Source organism: Sciurus carolinensis, chromosome X (genome assembly GCF_902686445.1).
Source record: "Sciurus carolinensis chromosome X, mSciCar1.2, whole genome shotgun sequence".
Taxonomy (NCBI): domain Eukaryota; kingdom Metazoa; phylum Chordata; class Mammalia; order Rodentia; family Sciuridae; genus Sciurus; species Sciurus carolinensis.
The window spans coordinates 43,460,778-43,480,050 of record NC_062232.1 but is presented as its reverse complement, the minus strand read 5'-3'; the positions used below and the strand labels follow the sequence as shown (position 1 = coordinate 43,480,050).

At 48.9% G+C, this 19,273-nt stretch overlaps 1 protein-coding gene across 5 annotated transcripts in view; it reads left to right on the top strand.

Moving 5' to 3' along the window:
• Iqsec2 (IQ motif and Sec7 domain ArfGEF 2) overlaps window positions 1–19,273 on the top strand; it is an 83,425-nt gene that overhangs the window by 52,265 nt on the left and 11,887 nt on the right. For all 5 annotated transcript variants that reach the window (XM_047536104.1, XM_047536103.1, XM_047536107.1 and 2 more), the window contains 6 exons: window positions 9,841–10,102; window positions 10,894–11,295; window positions 14,065–14,960; window positions 16,373–16,534; window positions 17,027–17,149; window positions 18,565–18,731. In XM_047536104.1, the coding sequence (XP_047392060.1) occupies window positions 9,841–10,102; window positions 10,894–11,295; window positions 14,065–14,960; window positions 16,373–16,534; window positions 17,027–17,149; window positions 18,565–18,731 (2,012 nt within the window). The remainder of the gene's footprint in view (window positions 1–9,840; window positions 10,103–10,893; window positions 11,296–14,064; window positions 14,961–16,372; window positions 16,535–17,026; window positions 17,150–18,564; window positions 18,732–19,273) is intronic.

The window sequence follows — 19,273 nt, the reverse complement described above, 5'->3', positions numbered from 1 at the left end:
CCGAGTGCAGTAGTCCCTCCTCTCGGTAACTGAGAGGACAAGGGCCATTTTCTATGCAGAAGCAAAAGCCTTAACCAGCCCCCCACCCAGCCCCTGCGGATCCCCCATGGGACCCTGTCCCCCTGCTTCAGGAACCAAATGGGCTAGCATTGAGCCCCTTCCTCCCCAACTTCCTTCTTGGAACCCTCTCCCACTACTGTCTCCCCTGGGCTCCAGCCCTGGAATTAAAAAGAGCTGGAGCCCTAGGTCTGACTAAAATGTGGAAGAAGCAAAGCTTGGAGCTTGGAGCTTGGAATCCCAACCCTTCTGCACATGCACTCCCACTTCCCACTTCCCGGGCACCCTGGAGCCTGCCACTCCTGGAGAGGTCTCCAAATGACATCCCAAGGACCTACCTCTGTCCTCTGTGAGCACAAACAGAGATGCAGGGTGCCTAGGGCTCAGAGGACCAGACGGGGACAGGACCCAGCCTGCCTAGATCCCTGTCGTTCGTTCCCTTGCTGTGGCCATCGCTGCCATTTCCTCCACTGCTTGAAGGCCTTGCCCCATGCCCCCTGCCACTCCCATAGTGCTCTGTAAATATGATCAGGAGGAAAAGGCCTTTCAGAGTGTGTGTTGCTGTGTACAAAGGAATTTCCATCAATAAAAGCTGATCTCTTCTCTCTGTCTGATGTATGTTCCACTCACCTTACTTCCCTGTCCCCATCCCCACCAGGGCCTTGCCTTCTTTCCTATGCAGGACTGGGAACAAGGACTGGGAGACAGAGTAGGATTTGATGTGTGGTATTCTCAACACCCAAGAGGCACTCAATAAATAAAAGTGCAAATGGCTCCCAACTTGGGCATGCCTATTGCCCTCTTCAGCCCGTTAACCTGAGGCTGTATGAGCTGGATAACCTTGGACATGTCCTTTGACCTCACTGAAACATAGTTTTCCTATCTGGAAAATGGGGAGGGAGGTTGGACCAGACAGTCTCCAAGAGCTCTTCCAGCTCTGACATTCTGTGAATTTGAGATGCTCTGATTTTAAGAAACTGCACTATGTGCATTTAAGATATAATGATTCTGAGACACATTCCATACAGTTCTGTGATTTCTACAATGCCATGATGTTTGGATTCTTCAATTCTGTGACCTTAAGATTTCATGATTCTACCATTTTAAACAAATATGATAATGAGATTTTAATATTCTGTGATGTTAAGATTACTTGATCCTCTACTTTTAAGGTTTTGATTCTACAACTTTAGGGATCTCTGAATCTGAGAGGAAGCCATTTCCCCCACATTCAATGAACCTAAATATTCATTGCACCCAGCTAGAAGCTAAGACTCCTTAAAGACTGCCAGCAAGAGAGCGGATGGTGTGCTTTATGTATTTGTATGCCCCTCGCCTTTCATGATGTGTCTGTATTAGTTGCACAGCCAGGAGACCCCAAAGTGGGCCTATACCCTGACTTTCCCTCTCCAAGCCTTTGGTATCAGACAAATCTGAGTTTACCTTCTGGTTCTGCCATCTGTTATATGTGTAACCTTGAGCAAGTCTTCTTCTCCTTGAGCTTTATTTTCCTCCTGAGTACAGTGAGATTCTATCTACATCTCTGGTGTGTCATGAAGCTTAGCAGGAAGGAATGCAATGAGCCCAGCATGGGGGCTGGTGCATGCTTGGGCAAGTGTGCCATGATTGGTGGTTCTTGTTTTGATTAAGGCCCAGGTGAGAGTTCCTTTCTGTCCTTCCTCCCTTAGCATCCCTGTCATGTAGAACCTGTAGTTTTTCCAGAACCTCACCTCATTTCTTCACTCACTACTTCCCTCAGTTACTCAACTCATCTATCTATTCACTCATGACATTGTCATTTCTCACTTCCCTCTCTCTCTTCCTCCCTCCCTTCCTTACTCTTCTAGAAGATATTTCTTGAGAACCTACCATGTACAAGGCCCCAAGCTATACACTTTGAGAAATCAAAAGTAAGACAATGGCTGTCCTCCATGAGTTCTCCATCTCTCAGGGAGATGTCAAGGTGGGTGGGGCGGGGTAGTATCCAGGAGGACTTGCTGGAGGAAGAAGAGCAAGAGTTGGGCTTTGAAGGCCAAGAAAGTTTTGACTAGGTAGCAAGGCATGAGGAGGCTTTATCCAGGAGACAGGGACTTCATGGAAAAAAGCCTGGTGGAAGGCTCCAGGGTCAGATTGGCGAATGGTAACTAGATTACTGTGTTCCACTGGCTCTCCAGAGCAGGTGAATCTAGGTAACCTGTGGCTGGGAGATGGAGATCATTCTACCCTTCATTTGAGTGAAGAGAGAAGGAAGTGTATGTGGGGTGGTGCTCAACTAAATGGAGAGGGCAAGTCAAGGTCTGATGGCCATCCTGAGAGCCATTGGAGTGGAGACTTCTGGGTAGGCAACTGAATTGGCTAAATCAGGCAGGGGGCCTATGCTGTGGGAAGAGGGCAGGTTTATATCCATTGTAAGAAAAATGTTTCCATGTATCTGCACATCCATGCACATGTCTTTGTGTGAGGTTATGCAGGTGTCCCAGTAGTGAGAGACTGTGAGCTGCTGAGCATCTGATAGAATGTGAGTATGCGAGGCTGGGTGTGAGGATTTCTGAGAATGTGAGGTCACTTGTGTGAGGTGGTGACTTTTGGTGCCTGGCAGTCTCTACTCATGTCTCTGGTAGATGTAATCACAAGGCTGGGTGGCATTTAGGCATGTGGGGCTATGACTTTTAGGTTGACAGTATCAGGCAGGATGATCACACACATACAGACACATGTGACTTCTACCTGTGGTTTTAGGGGACCAAGGTGACTGCTGAGTAACAGATGTGGGCTAGTCCCTGGCCTGGGCATGGTAGGTCCACAAAGGTGAATCATACCAGGCCACTGTCCTTGGGAAACAGGTATGGGGGATGGACACTTCAAGAGAGAGTTAACAAGTTAGCTGATAATAAGAACCACCATGAGGCCAGGCACGGTGACACATGCCTGTAATCCCGGTGGCTCAGGAGGCTGAGGCAGGAGGCTTGCAAGTTCAAAGCCAGCCTCAGCAAAAGTGAGGCACTAAGCAACTTAGTGAGACCCTGTCCCTAAATAAAATACAAAATAGGGTTGAGGATGTGACTCAGTGACCGAGTGCCCCTAAGTTCAATCCCCGGTAATCCCCCCCACCAAATAAAAGAACCACCATGAGTTAGTGGTGGCACATGCCTGTAATCCAAGCTATTTGGGAGGCTGAGGCAGGAGGATCACAAGTTCAAGGCCAGCTTGGGCAACTTAGTGAGACCCTGTCTCCAAAAAAAGGAAGGTCTGGGTTTATAGCTTGGTGGTAGAGTGCTTGCTTATCATGTACAAGGCCCTGAGTTCAGTTCCCAACACTGCAAGAAGACAAATAGAGCCACCATGATATGTATGTGCACAAGGCACAGAGGAGGCAGCAGCTGACCCTGCGTGATTCTGTGAGGGGTAGGAGTGAATTGGAACTGACTTCACAGGAGGACCTACCTGCTCAGAGTACAGCAAGGTGAAGATGAGCTTGCCCAAGTCTATCAAGTCCAAGGTAAAGGGGAGAGAAAGGACATTCTGGGTAGAAGAAACAAAACAAGTATATGAACACAGGCATGGGAATGCAAATAAGCTTGTCATGTCTTGAAATTATAAGTAGCCTGCTGCCGCCAACATTTTGGGTCAGGGTGGGAGGTGGGAGAGTTCTGAGGCTTCAAATGGGACATTGGCCTAGAAAATGGAGGTTCTCATCCTGAGGGTCCCTGGTCAAAACACTATGTCTGGACCTCAACTTGGACTGTGGAATCGGATGGTTCGTAAAGTCTATCTATCCCAGCCCTGTAGATCTTCTACCCTTAGCCAGCCAAATCCGTGAGTCACTACTCTTGAAATGAGGAACTTCCCCATCTAACTTCAGTCTTTTATGCTTCCTCGTGGATGGCTCCCTCACTCACATACTCCACCCGTATTTACCCAGTATTTGACCCCTTGCATGCCACTGTGCAAAGGCACAAGGAGGTGGAGGATGCAAGGTCTTTAACTTGGAAGGGCTGCTCAGTGCCCAGGATGGGAAAAGCATGAGCTTTGTGTTCAGATGTACTTTTTTTCCTTTTTTGCAGTGCTGGGAATGGAACCCAGGAACATGTTAGGCAAGCACTCTTAACACGGAGCTACACTATACCCCTGTGTGTACAGATACACTTTTGTTTGATTCCTGGCATTACCTCTGCTGAGCTCTGAGACTTTGGGTAAATTACTTCATCTCTCCATACCTCAGTTTCATCATATGTGTTATCTCCTTCAGGGAGAACCACCCAGACCTTGCACACTAGCTATACCTAGCAAAAAGGATACACTCAATAAATGACAACTATTATGTTTAGGGCTACAAAGAAGCAAAGCTGGATTCCCATCCAGGTCTGTGTGCTCCCAGAACCTGTATTTGCCTACCATCTACCCAATCAATCCCTTAGCTGGCCTCCTTTACCCCTGTCAACCCCTGTGCCAAGTCAGGCTAAACTGTGGGGTTGGGCCACAGAAACAGTTTGCAGAAGACTCTTGGAGAAGAAAGAGATGACTGCTGTCCCTCCACCCCTCTGCCACCTGCCACTGGCTCTGATCTCCTTGCCCAGTCTCATTCCAGAGCTTAAAGTCCCTGGCCCTATCTAGGTGTGTTGACCTCCTCTTTTTTTTCTCACTTCCGGTCCCCTCCCTCCAGCCTAAGTTGTCATGGGGATAGTCCTGACATCCTGTACTTCCTCTTGCCCTCATCTTATGGTATCCATGGTAACAGCCCCCATTCATTTCCATGGCAACTACATCCTGATCCCATCCCCTGCTGGCTGTCTGGCTCCGGGCAGTGCCAATAAAGGGAAGGAGGGAGAAAAGACCTCCCATTTGGAGCAGCATCCGGGGAGGGTCAGTGCCCCACCCCCACCTTGGGCAGGCCAGCCCCAAATCCCTAGGGATCTGTCCTGTTCTGCTCAGCTTCTTCCCATCTTAAAGCCTTGGCTCACAAGGTTCCCTAGCTCCTCATCTCTCCCAGCTGCTTGGAGGCAAGGCCCAAGGAAGCCTTCAAGGCAGCAGGAGGGCTAGCACAGGCTTTGGGGTCTGAACCTCCCCACTTTTGCCATTTACTAACTATGAGACCTTTGGCAGTCACTTTCCCTCTTGGAGCCTTTTTCTTCCTCTGTAAAACAGGAATCCTAATTCTTCCCTCACGTTTGCCATGCAGATTAAATAATGTGTGGAAAATGCCTGACACGGGGAAGGTGCACAGTAAGTGCGAGTTTATTTTTATTCTGCTCTGCCACCCCCAAGCAGAAGGGATCTCTCTCCTGCACTCCCCCAGCACTTCCTCTGTTCTCCAGCCCTGATAACTTTCCGCTTTGTACTGTGGTTATTTGTGTAACATGGCTATTTCCCTCTCTACAGAGGATGCTCTCATTTCCCCCACAGAATAGACCAGCAGACAGTGTACATGGGCACATGTGTGTATGTGCATGCATGCCTGCATGTGTGGTCACGTCTGTATATGTGCATGTCTGCACATATTCATGTCTGTTTCCATGTGACTGTGGATGTGTTTTTGATTCTAGGTTTGTTGGCCTTTGGATGTATCTGTTTTTGTACCTGTACATACATGTGTGCGAGAGTGTGTGTGTGTGTGTGTGTGTGTGTGTGTGTGTGTGTACATGTGCAAGCCTAACTTCTGGCTTGCAGGAGTCCAGAAAGAGAGGGATCTCCTAGACCCTTTCTGAAGCCCAGGAATCCAAAGAAGGAATTACATTTGCTTGAGCTCTGCACAGATGAGAAACCGAAGTAGAGAGAGGGAAATTGACACACCCAGACTCACACAGCTGATAAACTGGATGCCAGGAACTGAAAGCAAGCCTGTCCACCTATGCTGTGTGAGCATGTGTGAGCGTGTGTGTGTGTGTGTGTGTGTGTGTGTGTGTGTGTGTGTGAGAGAGAGAGAGAGAGAGAGAGAGAGATTGATTTTCCATGTGATCAGCATGTCCCTGAGTGTTTGTGGGGCTCTGACTTGAAGGATTCCACACCCCCAGCTCACACCACTGGCTCCCATTTCTTCAGCCATGTGTGTGATCTCAGAAGCAAGTACTCTCTTTTTTTTTGCCAGGCCTTCTGATACCAAAGAATGGAGAGCTAGGGCAGCACAGAGCCAGGAGTGGGGAGAGGCAACAAGATGTCACGAAAAGACAGCCTAGGCTCTGGGTTTGCATCCTGGTTTTCTCAGTTAATAGCTATGTAACCTTGCGTAAGTTTACATCACCTCTCTGAGCCTCAGTGTCCTCATCTATAAAATGGGGCTAATGGTGCCTGCTTCAATAAGTTGGGGGGACCCGATGAGCTAATTAATGCCCTTATCCAAGGGACAGAGGTAACTACAGAGCCCTACAGCAACACAGAGGAGGGGCCTGTAAACCAGCCTGTGTGGAAGAGGTAGGCAGGCATGGAAGGACACATCTGAGCTAAAAGTTGAAGGGTGAGCAGGAGGTAGCCAGGTTGGTGTAATGAGGCAGGGGTCAGGTCAGGAGAGCCACCCATGGTCATGGTGAGGAAACTGGGATGTTATCCTGTGGAGGATGATTACTATAAAACTAAATAAAGTTAAGTCACATCTCTCCTCTGCTGATTTAAATCAGAGCAAAAGCCAGTCTCTCGTGGGCTCAGTGTCCTTCATAATTTGGCCCCCATTCTCTGACTTTATCTCCTCTCTCCCCTCATTCACTCTGTTGCAGCTATGCCAGCCTCTTCACTGCTCCTCAGACAGGCCAAGCACAGTTCTACCTCCGGGCCTTTGCACTGACTGTACCCTCTCTCTGTACTGCTTTTGCCTTGGACAGCCACGTAGCTCTCACTCTCTCACTTCCATCAGGGTTCTGCTTATATGCCATTTCCCCAAAAAGGCCTTCCCTGACCACCACATCTATAAAAGCACCTTCATGCACTCTGCTTTATTTTCTTTCTTAGCACTTATCCCTACCTGAAATGATAGATTTATTTCTTTAATAATCTGATTTCCCCACTGCAGTGTCTCCTCTTCAAAGGAACACTCTTGCGTGTCTTACTCATTGCATAGAGGATTCTTAGTTGTTCGTTGAATGAATTATGGGGAGCCATGGAAGGGTTTTCATGGGAGATCAAAAATGGTCAGATTCATATTTTCAAAAGCTCTCTCTGGCCACAGAATGGAGAACAGTTTGGAAGAGGATATTGGAGGCTGTGGTACAAGTTTGGGTGAGATTTTTATTAAGCGGCCACCTGAGAACATTCAATGACTCCCTCATGCCAGAAGCTTTTCTTGAGCACCTACTCTGGGTCAGGCCGCATGATCTGTGTTAGCTGTGAGATTACCAAATTCTCTTCCTGAGCTTGGATTCTGGGAGCCATGCACACAAATAGCTGTCACGCTTTGCCAAAGCTAATCTGTGCCATAAAAAGAAGGACAGCCATGTGCTGTGTGTGGGAGCTCTGAACAGGATCAGCAATAATTTCTGGCTGGTGGCAGGATTTAGGAGGGCTTCTTAGTGGTGGCATATGACCTGAATCCTGACAGAACCAGGATGTGGGGAATTTCTCAGATTGCACATGGCAGAGATGATGGGGATTGCATCGCAGGTGGAAGGTAGTATATGAGCAGTCTTGGAGGTGGGAGACTGAAGAGCATTGGGGAGAAACAGGATCTGGGCTAGGATGGATGGAATAAGGGGCTGGAAGCCAGCCCCACAGTGTGGCTTATTTAATGTTTGACAATGTGGGCTTTGGAGTCAGTCTGCCTGGATTTAAATCCTGGCTATATCATTGGTAGCTGTGTGACAGTGAATACGTTACTTAACCTCTCTGGGCCTGTCTCTTTATGTGTAAAGATAAATAACAATATCTACCTCACAGGGTTGTTTGGAAGAGTAACCAAATTATTGAATATGAAGTGGTAAGAATGTTAAGTGCTCTGTAACCATTGTTGTATCTTGAAGAGGTCTCCAGTGCCAGAATAAGGAATTTAGGCTATCTCTTGTGGGCAATGGGAGCTATGGATGGTTCATGAGTAGAGGAGACAGTTGATCAAAGCTGAACTCAAGCCGTGTGCTGGGAGGGGAGATGTTTATGAGGTTGGTGGGCAGGTCTTGCAGTCCTGAGGGAGAGGAGCCTCTTCAATGGTGGGGGTGGGCTGGGTTGGGTCTAACCCATCAATGGTGATGTCAGCCCCCCTGCAGGAGAAGAGAGAATTTGGGGTAAAGGGCAGTTGCCCAGTCGGTTTCTGCTTTGTCCAGGACAGTGTCGCAGACTAATACTTGGGAGGGTGGAGGAAGAGCAGTGGGTGGGAGTTCCCACCAGGGAGGAGCCCAGCTCTACTGCACCCAGGGCCCAGCCTCCTGACTGCAGCCTCCCCACCACACCCAGCCCCCAGCCCCCAGCCCCCAGTGCAGTGTTCTGCTGTGAGGCTGGTGGGCCTGTTGCAGTTCAAGCTCCTGTGCTGATAGAGAACCCCCCTCCATACACCCCAACTTGCCTCTCTGCCCTGTACTTTGGCCTCTCCCAGGTAGGGGCTGGGGAATGGCCCCTTAACCCTTTCACCATCCAAGAACCCCCCAACCACATGCCCCGCAAGCCAGACCATTCTCTGGGCCCAGGCCACATTCATTCCCCCCACAACCTCCTCCATGCCTCACCTGCCTGCTTTTCCCCTCCTGAGCCCTGCTTGGTTCTCCCCACCTCTGTGACTCCTCACCATGCCAGCTCTGCTCAGGGCTCCGGGGCTCTGTCGCCACCTGGGTTCCCTGGCAGCCTGGTTGCCATGGCACCGTGGGAGCAGGTCTGGCAGAACAACAGCTCTGGGTAACCCGGGTAGGCAAGACCCGGGGCCAGCTTCTGCCACTCTTCGGCCTCGAGACCCCCTTCCCCTCCTCCCCAGCTGAGCAGAGGAGGCCATGAGAAGAAAGAGGAAGCTGCCCCGCAGGGCAGCTCTTTACCTGTGAGGATGTTGGATGGGAGGCGCCTCCCACAGTCGCTGAGCCCTCGCCCTCGCCCTGCCCTCACAGCAGCAGCAGCAACAGCAGCAGCAGCAGCAGCAGCCCGGGAACCCTGGGAACTGGCCAGGCCGGGCCTCCAAGCTGCTAAGGGCAGGGGTGGGCGGGCCTCTGGGGTAGGGCTGGGTGGGGGCGGGGAGAGCCTGGGTGGGCAGGGTGCAGGGGTGGGCCTTGGGCACCAGGGGAGAGGGCTGGGAGGGGATGGCACTCCATGGGAACTGGTCTGGTGTGGCACTGGGGATGGCACTGGGAGGAAAATCACAGCTCACTGTGTTGGAGACAGGGCCATGAAGGGATGGAGCTGGGAGGGGAAGAGGTCTGGGGAGGGGGAAACTAGCCCACGGGAGAGGAAGAGAGTTTGAGGCTGGAGCTATTAAGGGACAGGACTATTAGGAAAAAGAAGACTTGAGAGGACAGGAACGGGAGGAGACTGGTGTGGGGATAAGGGGTAAGTAGGACTGGGGGCTAGAGAGCCTTGAGGGAAAGGCATCAGAGAGGATGGAGCTACAGGGATAGGGATAGAGATCTGAGGGTTGGGGCCTGAAGGGGAATGAGGAAAGGGCTGTGAAAGCTGGAGGGCTTGAGGAGAAGTGACTGTGGGGGCAGAGTGACGAGACAGCTTGAGGGTTAGGACTCCCCTCTAGCCTTTAAGTGTTGGGGTCCCTGTATTGATGAGGAAGCAGGGAGAATGAGATTGGGGGCAGGGATTTGGTTCACCCACTCAGTCCGGCCCAGCAGGCCAATTTCCTGTTCCCACATCCTGGCTCATCTTATCTCATCCCCGCAGTGTGGAGGGTGATGCCCCGGGCAGTGACCTGAGCACAGCAGTTGATAGTCCTGGGAGCCAACCCCCCTACCGACTGAGCCAGATGCCCCCCACCAGCAGCCACATGGGGGGCCCCCCTGCTGGGGTGGGCCTTCCCTGGTCTCAGCGGGCACGCCTCCAGCCAGCCAGTGTGGCCCTGAGGAAGCAGGAGGAGGAGGAGATAAAGCGCTCCAAGGCCCTATCGGACAGCTATGAACTCTCCACAGACCTGCAGGACAAGAAGGTGCAGAAGATATGACTCTCTGGTTGGGAACAGAAGTGGGATGCAAGAGAGAGCCGAGGGAGGGGTCGGGATGTGAAGTTTGAGGGTGGTATCCAGGGAGGGGTGGTGAATCTAGAAATGGAAAAGACTCACTCCAGGACCCTTTACCCTCCTGAGGACTCACTCAGCGAACATTATTGAGGTCCCTGCCCAGGTCCTGGAGATACAAAAATAAATGAGACCTGCACCCAGTCTTCAAAAACATTCATTAGCCATACATGGGTTGACAGTTTCACAGCATGATACAATGTATTGTTTAGCTTTTTTAAAGAAGGGGATGGGGAGGATAAAATACTACATATAGGAAAAAATAAATCTGGAAGGCATACCAAAATGTTAATTATGGTAATGCCTAGGTGTTTGGACTTTAGGCAAACCAACCTACCTACCTCCCTTCCTCCTGACTTCTTTCTTTCCTGCCTGCCTTTTCTTTCTCTTCCTCTCAATTCTCTCTTCTTCCTTCTTGTCTGAAACTTCTTGCTCTTTATTTCCTTCCTTTCCTTTTTTGTTTTCTCTGAATTTTTTTCCTGCCTTTGAATAATCAGTGTATACTTCTTGTAAATGAAAAACAAACAAACAAACAACATAGTCCAAACCCATGTGACCAGTGCTGAAATTCAAGTGAATTGGATTGGCACATCTGAGCAACTGTCAACAGCTAGCTGTGACTGTAGTGGGGATGTGCTTGAAGGTCCAGGGTATAAGCCTGTGGCATCTTTCTGACCTTGTTCCTCTTGGCCTTCCCCTACCAGGTGGAAATGCTGGAGAGGAAGTATGGGGGCTCCTTCCTGAGCCGCAGGGCTGCCAGGACCATCCAGACGGCCTTCCGCCAGTACCGCATGAACAAGAACTTTGAGCGGCTACGCAGTTCAGCTTCAGAGAGCCGCATGTCCCGCCGCATCATCCTGTCCAACATGCGGATGCAGTTCTCCTTTGAGGAGTATGAGAAGGCACAGAACCCCGCGTACTTCGAGGGCAAGCCTGCCTCGCTGGACGAGGGTGCCATGGCTGGTGCCCGGAGCCACCGGCTTGAACGGGGGCTCCCCTATGGAGGCTCTTGTGGTGGGGGCATTGATGGTGGTGGAAGCTCTGTCACCACATCTGGAGAGTTTTCTAATGACATCACAGAGCTTGAGGACTCCTTCTCCAAACAGGTTAGGAGCCCTGAAAAGGGCCTTTCTTCCCCATCCCCAGGTTCTGGCTGCTTCTACTGTTTTTTGCTCATATTCCCAATTGAAAGAAATTACACTGCTGAGCACTTCATAGCAATAAATAGCTACAATCTGAGTTGGGACTGTGAGAATGATGAGACAGAATTGGTGAGACAAAAAAAATTACATCGCTAAAGCAAGCCAGTTAAAATATGGGTGAATAGGACAAATAAGAAAATAAAAGTTCTCACTATTTGGAACTTGATCTGCTATCATACAAACTAGCAGGTAATGAGCTCTTACTGTGTGCCAGGTGCCATGTATGTCTCCTAACAGACCTGTGAAATAGAGATTATTATCCCCATTTTTCAGAGGAGACTGAGACTGAGGCACTGGCCCTGGTACTTGTTCTGAAGGATCTCCCAATCTGGTAGGAAATAGCAGACATATGCATGCTACTATTTCCTGAAATAGAGTATGCTCAGAGCCATGAGGAAGGATTCTAGGAGGACCACAGAAGGCTTCTTGGAGAAAACAGCATTGGAACCGGGCCTTACCAGACTGAGAAGATTTAGCAAGTTAGAGATAATTGGGGGGCGTCGCTTGCAGAGGCATTGCATCAGCAAAAACATTGAAGGGTGGGAATTAACTGGCACTGAGGGGAGTGAGAGATCATTGTAGGCTTGGGGTGTGTCAGCACAAGTGCCCAGGTATGAATCCTAATTCTGCCATTTCCCAGCTGTGTGACCATAGGCAAATAGTTTAACCTCACTTATTATTTGTTTGTTTTATGGTACAAGGGATTGAACCCAGGGGGGCTTTACACTAAACTACATTCTCAGCCCCCTTTTTAAAAAAATTTAAGGTGGGGTCTCTCTAAATTGCCCAGGCTGGCCTTGAACTTGCAATACTCCTACCTCAGCCTACTGAGTTGTTGGGATTACAGGGATGCACTACCACATTCCAGCAAGCCTTCTTTTTAGAGCCATTTTATTTCAGTTTTTTTAGAGCTGTTTTGAAGATTCATTTCAAGCTGGGCACAGTAGTGCACTCCTGTAATCCTAGTAACTCAGGAGGCCAAGGCAGGACAATCACAAGTTCAAGGCTAGCCTGGGCAATTTAATGAGACCCTGCCTCAGAATAAAAAAGGGTAGGGGATATAGCTCAGTGATATATTCCCACTACCCTCTGAAAAAAACGAAGATACATTTCAACTAGGTAACCTAAATGGAAGCACCTAGTACATGGTAGCTGCTAAGTATATATTAGGTTTCATCTTAAACCAAGGAGGTAGAGTGGGGGATATAGCTCAATGGTACAGCACTTGCCTAGCAAGCACAAGCCCCCAGTGCTACCTACCTCCCAAAAAGGAATACCAAACCAAGGAGATACTTGGTAGAAATTGTTGAATGAATGAAGCTTTATAAGAAAAGAAATCACTCTGCTCTAAACTCTGTGATCTGTTCTTGCCATCAGCCTGGGCATACTTCCTTAGAGCTAGTAAAGAGGTGGAAGAAAGGAAAGGAGTATTGAAGGGAAGGTCTATATCATTCATCTACTCATTCATATGGAAAAGATTTAATTAAACATCTCTTCTGTGTCAAGCAATATATTGAACTGAGCTAAAAAGAGAAAAACCAGAACTGCACCCATCCCTCAAGGGAAGAACAGAGAATAAGGGATCACAGTCTGGTGAGAGAGATAGAGGAACAAGGCCTGACCCCCAGCTCTCAGTGCCATACAAGTCTGATGGGGAAGCGTGTATCACTTATCTATTCCTACACAACAAAGTACTCCCAAATTTAATAGCTTAACACCTTAGAGACTGTGCTTATTCAAAAAATATAAATTATCTGAAGCCATTTTTTGAGAGCCAGGAAGCTGGGAGGGGCTTGACTGTGTGGTTCTAACTCAGAGTCTCTCATGAAGCTGTTGTCAAGCTGTGTGGTAGGACTGCAATCTCTGAAGGCTGGACTGGGACTGACAGGTCTGCTGCTTCCAGGCTCACTCACTTGGCTGTTGGCAGGAGGATTTAGTTCCTCACCACATGGACTTCTTCCTAGGACTGTTCATAATGTAGCTTCCCCCAGGTGAGGGGTCTCAGAGACAGAGAGGATACAAGGCAGCAAGAGAGTGATCAAGATGGAAGCGACAGTCTTTTACAACCTAATCCCAGAAGTCACATGCCTTCACTTCTACCTTGTGCTGCTGGTTACACAGACCAACTATGGTACAGTGCGGTATCTGAGGGCATGAATACCAGGAGGCAGATATCTGTAGGGGCCAGTTTGGAAGCTGGATACCACAGGGAGGCAGAGTTCCTAAGTGTGGTCCAGATTCTCAAGGCTAAATTGCATGGGCTTCCTAAGAAAGAATCACACAAAGCACTCTGGGAGCCCAGAGGAAGATGGGATTTTGGTTTTCCCCAAGGGGATGGCAGAGGCAGGAATGTGACTTGAATCAGGGAGGAGGTAGTATTTGGCTTGAGTCTGTATGGACACAAAGGAGATATTGGGGTGTTTGAGAAGGGACCTTGTGGTCATTAGTCTCAGTTCTTGTGAGCTCACAATGGCTCCCTGGGAGTTATTTTATAAACCATAAAGAACCTGTCGGGGGTTGGGGGAGGGGATTCTACTTCTTTGGCCTACCCACCAGAAAGATTCCCCTCTTCCTCCCCTCCTTCCCTCCTTCCCTCCCTTCCACTATTCTTCCCTTCATCTCCCCCCCCCACCCTTTTTCTCCCTTTCCCTCCTCCCCTTCCCCTTTGTACAGGTAAAATCTCTGGCTGAATCCATCGACGAAGCCCTGAACTGCCATCCATCAGGGCCTATGTCAGAGGAGCCAGGGTCAGCCCAGCTGGAGAAGCGGGAGTCAAAGGAACAGCAAGAGGACAGCTCAGCCACGTCCTTCAGTGACCTTCCCCTCTACCTGGATGACCCAGTTCCCCCACCATCCCCTGAACGACTGCCCAGTACAGAGCCCCCACCCCAGGGCCGGCCTGAGTTCTGGGCACCAGCCCCCCTCCCGCCAGTTCCTCCACCAGTGCCACCAGGGACCCGGGAAGATGGTAGCCGTGAGGAAGGCACTCGCAGAGGTCCAGGGTGCTTGGAGTGCCGGGATTTCCGGCTGCGGGCTGCTCACCTTCCCTTGCTTACCATTGAGCCTCCTAGTGACAGCTCTGTGGACCTGAGTGACCGCTCAGATCGCGGCTCTGTCCACCGCCAGCTGGTGTATGAGGCTGATGGCTGCAGCCCCCATGGGACCCTGAAGCACAAGGGGCCACCAGGCAGGGCCCCGATCCCACACCGCCACTACCCAGCCCCTGAGGGCCCAGCCCCAGCCCCACCAGGGCCCTTGCCACCAGCCCCAAACAGTGGCACTGGGCCCAGTGGTGTGGCTGGGGGTCGGAGGTTGGGGAAATGTGAGGCAGCAGGCGAGAACTCTGATGGTGGAGATAATGAGAGCCTTGAGAGCTCCAGCAATTCCAATGAGACAATCAACTGCAGCTCCGGCTCCTCTTCTCGAGACAGCCTGAGGGAGCCTCCGGCCACTGGCCTGTGCAAGCAGACTTACCAGCGGGAGACAAGGCACAGCTGGGACTCGCCAGCCTTCAACAACGACGTGGTACAGAGGCGGCATTACAGAATTGGCCTCAACCTTTTCAATAAGTATGTGCCCCCTGTTCTAGCCTCCTCACCCCTGCTTACCCTGCCAATGGGCACTTTGGTCCTCGGGATTGAGCTCCAAGCAGCAACCTTGGTTCTGCCAGCCTCTCATTTGGTAGAATGGTGTTTTCCCCCAGCTGTTCAGGGAAGAGAATTGAAAACAGGGTGGCAGAGTAGGGACACCCCCAACATGCCCAGGTTCAGGCCCTAGTGCTGCCGCTGACTGGCTGTGTAATCTTGGATAAGATGTTTCCACTAAACGAATTCTGAGCCTTATCTTCCCACCTCCCCTTTTCAGAGAGGAAGCAGTCTGGGTTATAAAGAGCCCTAGTCTGGGAAACAGGAGACCAAGACACTTTGTCTGCCTTTGGTCACTCACTATGTAGCCCTGGGCAAGGTGTGTTCCTTCCTTGGGCTTTGGTTTCTCCATCTATCTATAAGCAGAGTGGTGTATTTGGGAGGTGTTGGGGGACAGAATGGTGTGCTAGACACTCAGTGACCGTGACTGAGCTCTTTCTGGGTGTCTGGTCTCTTGCCAGTTGCTTAGGAGTGGGGTGGGAGTGTGGCATTTGATGAGAAAATAATTCAAAAACATTAGCTGCAATTAGAAAATGTTAGCTGTAATGGAAGGCATTAGATGTAATGCCTCACATCTTCATAGTCTGTTAAACACTGCCACCTATATTTAATTCTCAGAGCAACTCAGCAAGTTGAATAGTTATGTTCCTATTTTATAGATAAGGATTCCAGGCTCACAGAAGTAAAGGAGATTGTTCACGGTCATACAACTGGGAAGTGATGGATCTGAGACTCCTAGAATACCAGTCTCTCCCAAATTTTAGCTTCCTGAAGAGCCAATCTGGGGCTCTGGATGTGGGATAGCTTCAACCCAGATTTTGGCCTGACTCTCTAGAAACCTAAGGAGCATCTTGACTGTAGAAATACTCACTGAGGCTGGGTGATAACTGCCCCGATGGAATATGGGACATGGAACAAAGTAACCCCTTCACTTCTTCCCAAACCCGAGGATCTGTGACTCAGAGAGGCTGCCTTGGCTTTTTCTCAGGCCTTTTCTTGGGACTTTTGGTATCTTTTAGAAATATCAAAGCTCCTGCATATAGCTGGCTCTCATTAGATACTGATTTTCTTCCAACTGTGGTGTGATTCCAGTGGAGGAGGAAGTTGGGGTGAGGAGACCTTGGAATTTTGAAACTCTGTGAAATGAGCAAGTGGTTTCCTCTCCTTGGCTTTAGTTTTCTCATCTGTACCATGAGGGGATTGGACCATATTATAGAGTCAGTATCCTTGGTCCTCTGAGGCCATTGTTAGTTGGGCCCCAAACTAGTTCTAGAAATGGGACAGAGGGCACAGTTCTGGGAGGACTGTCATCTCATCTACCTCCTTTCTTTCTGCAGGAAGCCAGAGAAAGGTATCCAGTATTTAATCGAGCGGGGCTTCCTGTCAGACACACCAGTGGGAGTGGCTCACTTCATCCTGGAGCGGAAAGGCCTGAGTCGGCAGATGATAGGGGAATTCCTAGGGAACCGGCAGAAGCAATTCAACAGAGACGTGTTGGAGTGAGGACCCCAGCATGGGGCAGGCGGGCTTGGGATTCCCAGGAATAGAAGCCAGGAGGGAAGACCATTTTGCTCAGATAAACTTTTCAAAACAGGATGAATATACCTTCCTGCTCCCTTACACTTCTGCCCCAGAGGGGTCTGTTCTCTCTTGATCTTATTCCAAAAGTCTACTGGGTGATGCTGGGCAGGGCATGATTATCCTATGAACTGCTTTGGGTCTCAGTTTTCCTATCTCTGAAATGAGTGGATTGATGGACAAGATCCTTAGTGACCACCTGTACTGCCTTGATTTTCTGGGATGAATTTATTTCAGACATTCTGCCCTCATATGTATTTGTTCAGACCACAGGTCTTGATTTTAGAAATCTATCATTGTGGGTATTGGTCCATTTGAGCAGGTCAGGGTGAATCAGAAGGGTTTTGTGTGTGTGTGTGTGTGTATGTGTGTGGAGGAATTGAGAGTGTCACCTTCCCTTCTTTGTTCCTCAGCTGTGTGGTGGATGAGATGGATTTCTCTTCCATGGATCTGGATGATGCACTACGGAAGTTCCAATCCCACATCCGGGTTCAGGGTGAGGCCCAGAAAGTGGAGCGACTCATCGAAGCTTTTAGGTATGCCAGCTTTCCCCTCCTCAAGCTGTCCTTCTCCACTTTGGGGACCCATGTAGTATATGTGTACAAGTCACTTCTCTGAGCCTCATATTTTTCTCACCACAAAACAGAAACAATACAACCCATCTTCCAAAGCAGTTGTGAAGATCAGAGGTAGTACATATAAAGTATCTAGACCAGCATCTGTAACATGGGAATTTAATAACAACATCAGCAATAAAAGCTAACATTAATGGGGCTGGGGATGTAGCTCAGTGGTAGAGCACTTGTCTAGAATGCATGAGGCCCTGGTTCCATTTCCAGCTCAGTCAAAAAATAAAAAAGCTAACATTCATGGAAGACTTTCTAGATATCGGGTACCAAACTGGATACTCTACATGATTATTTCATTGAGTACTTAAAACTACCATATGGGTAGGTGCTTCCATTTTTCTGATTTTATAGATTAGAAAGTAACTTGCCCAGGGCAGTGAGTAAGGAGTAGAACCAGGATTTGAACTCAAGTATGTCTGACTCCATGGTCCATCCATGCCCTTAACTATTATACTGTACTATAAATGCTTTAAGGATCAGACAGATGTGGGTCTGAACCCTGTTCCATCCCTTTGAAGTATTTAGAGGAGAAACAGAAGAGTTGATGAGAACATTTCCCATAATGGGAGAAAGTTTGCTTTGAAGTCAGAAAGATCTGGCTTCACTATTTACCAGCTCTATTACCTTGGGCAACTTACCTCACCACTTGGGACCTTAGAATTTCATCTGTAAAATGGTACTGCTAATAGCTACCTTGAAGACTGGGGGTGTGGCTCAATGGTAGAGCTTATGCTTAGTATATTCAAAGCTCTGTGTTAAATTCCCAGCACCACAAAGACAGACAGATAGGTAAATAGATAGATAGAGAGATAGATAGATAAAGAGAGAGAGAGAGACAGACAGACAGACAGGCTGAGGCAGGGGGATCGCAATTTCAAAGCCAGCCTCAGCAACTTAGCAAGGCCCTAAGTTACTTAGAAAGACCCTGTCTCAAAAAAATAAAATAAAAAGGACTGGGGATGTGACTCAGTGGTTAAATGTCCTGGGGTTCAATCCCTGGTACCAAAACAAAAAAGAAAAGAAAAAGATGGAGAGAGAGGGAGGGAGGGAGGGAGAGAGAAGGAGAAAAATAGCTACTTTGCGGTATTGTGAAAGCATTACATGAGACAATGTACAATGTATATAAATCCCCTGGGAAAGCTCCAAAAAGGTAGTGATTGTGATTTTTACATGTTAGTCTTGGGGAAACTGAAGAGGACAGACCCAGAGGGCTAAGGAAGTATTTCTTAGAGAAAAGTGTTGGTGCTGCCAGCCTGGGCAAATGGTAAGTAGGTAGAGATTGCTGGTGCCTGAGTTTGGACTTGACCCCTCCTGCCCTACAGCCAGAGGTACTGTGTCTGTAACCCAGCCCTCGTGCGCCAGTTCCGGAACCCAGACACCATCTTCATCCTTGCTTTTGCCATCATCCTCCTCAATACCGACATGTACAGTCCCAGCGTCAAGGCTGAACGGAAGATGAAACTAGATGACTTCATCAAGAACCTGAGAGGTGACCAGACTTTCCCATCAACTTTTCCTACCCTTTTCCTGAGAAAGGAAAGTGGGTGGGGTGTAAGGTGGGGAAGGATGAGGGAGATCCCAACTCTTTTTAAGAAATTAACCTGTGGTGTTTCACTTTCTGTAAAGGCCTAATGTCTCCAGGGCATTTACTTTTTAATTCACTCAGAGTCATTTTAAAAAGGCTTGGGGATGTAGAGCGCTTGCCTTATATGCATGAGGCTCTAGGTTCCATCCCCAGCAAAACACACACACACACACACACACACACACACACACACACACACACACACAACTGTCATTTGCCCATATATTCACCCATACGATGAATATTTATTGAACATCTGAACATCGAATGTATACCAGGCTTCTATGTCCTGGTGTTATAGCACTGATCATGATAGATAAAGTCCTAGCTCTTACAGTATTTCACTCAGTCATTCATTTATCCATTCCTCACTCTCTCCTTCCTTCTTCTCTGTATTTATACCCATAAAGACTCATTTATTTTAGTTACCCTTTCCTGTATTCACA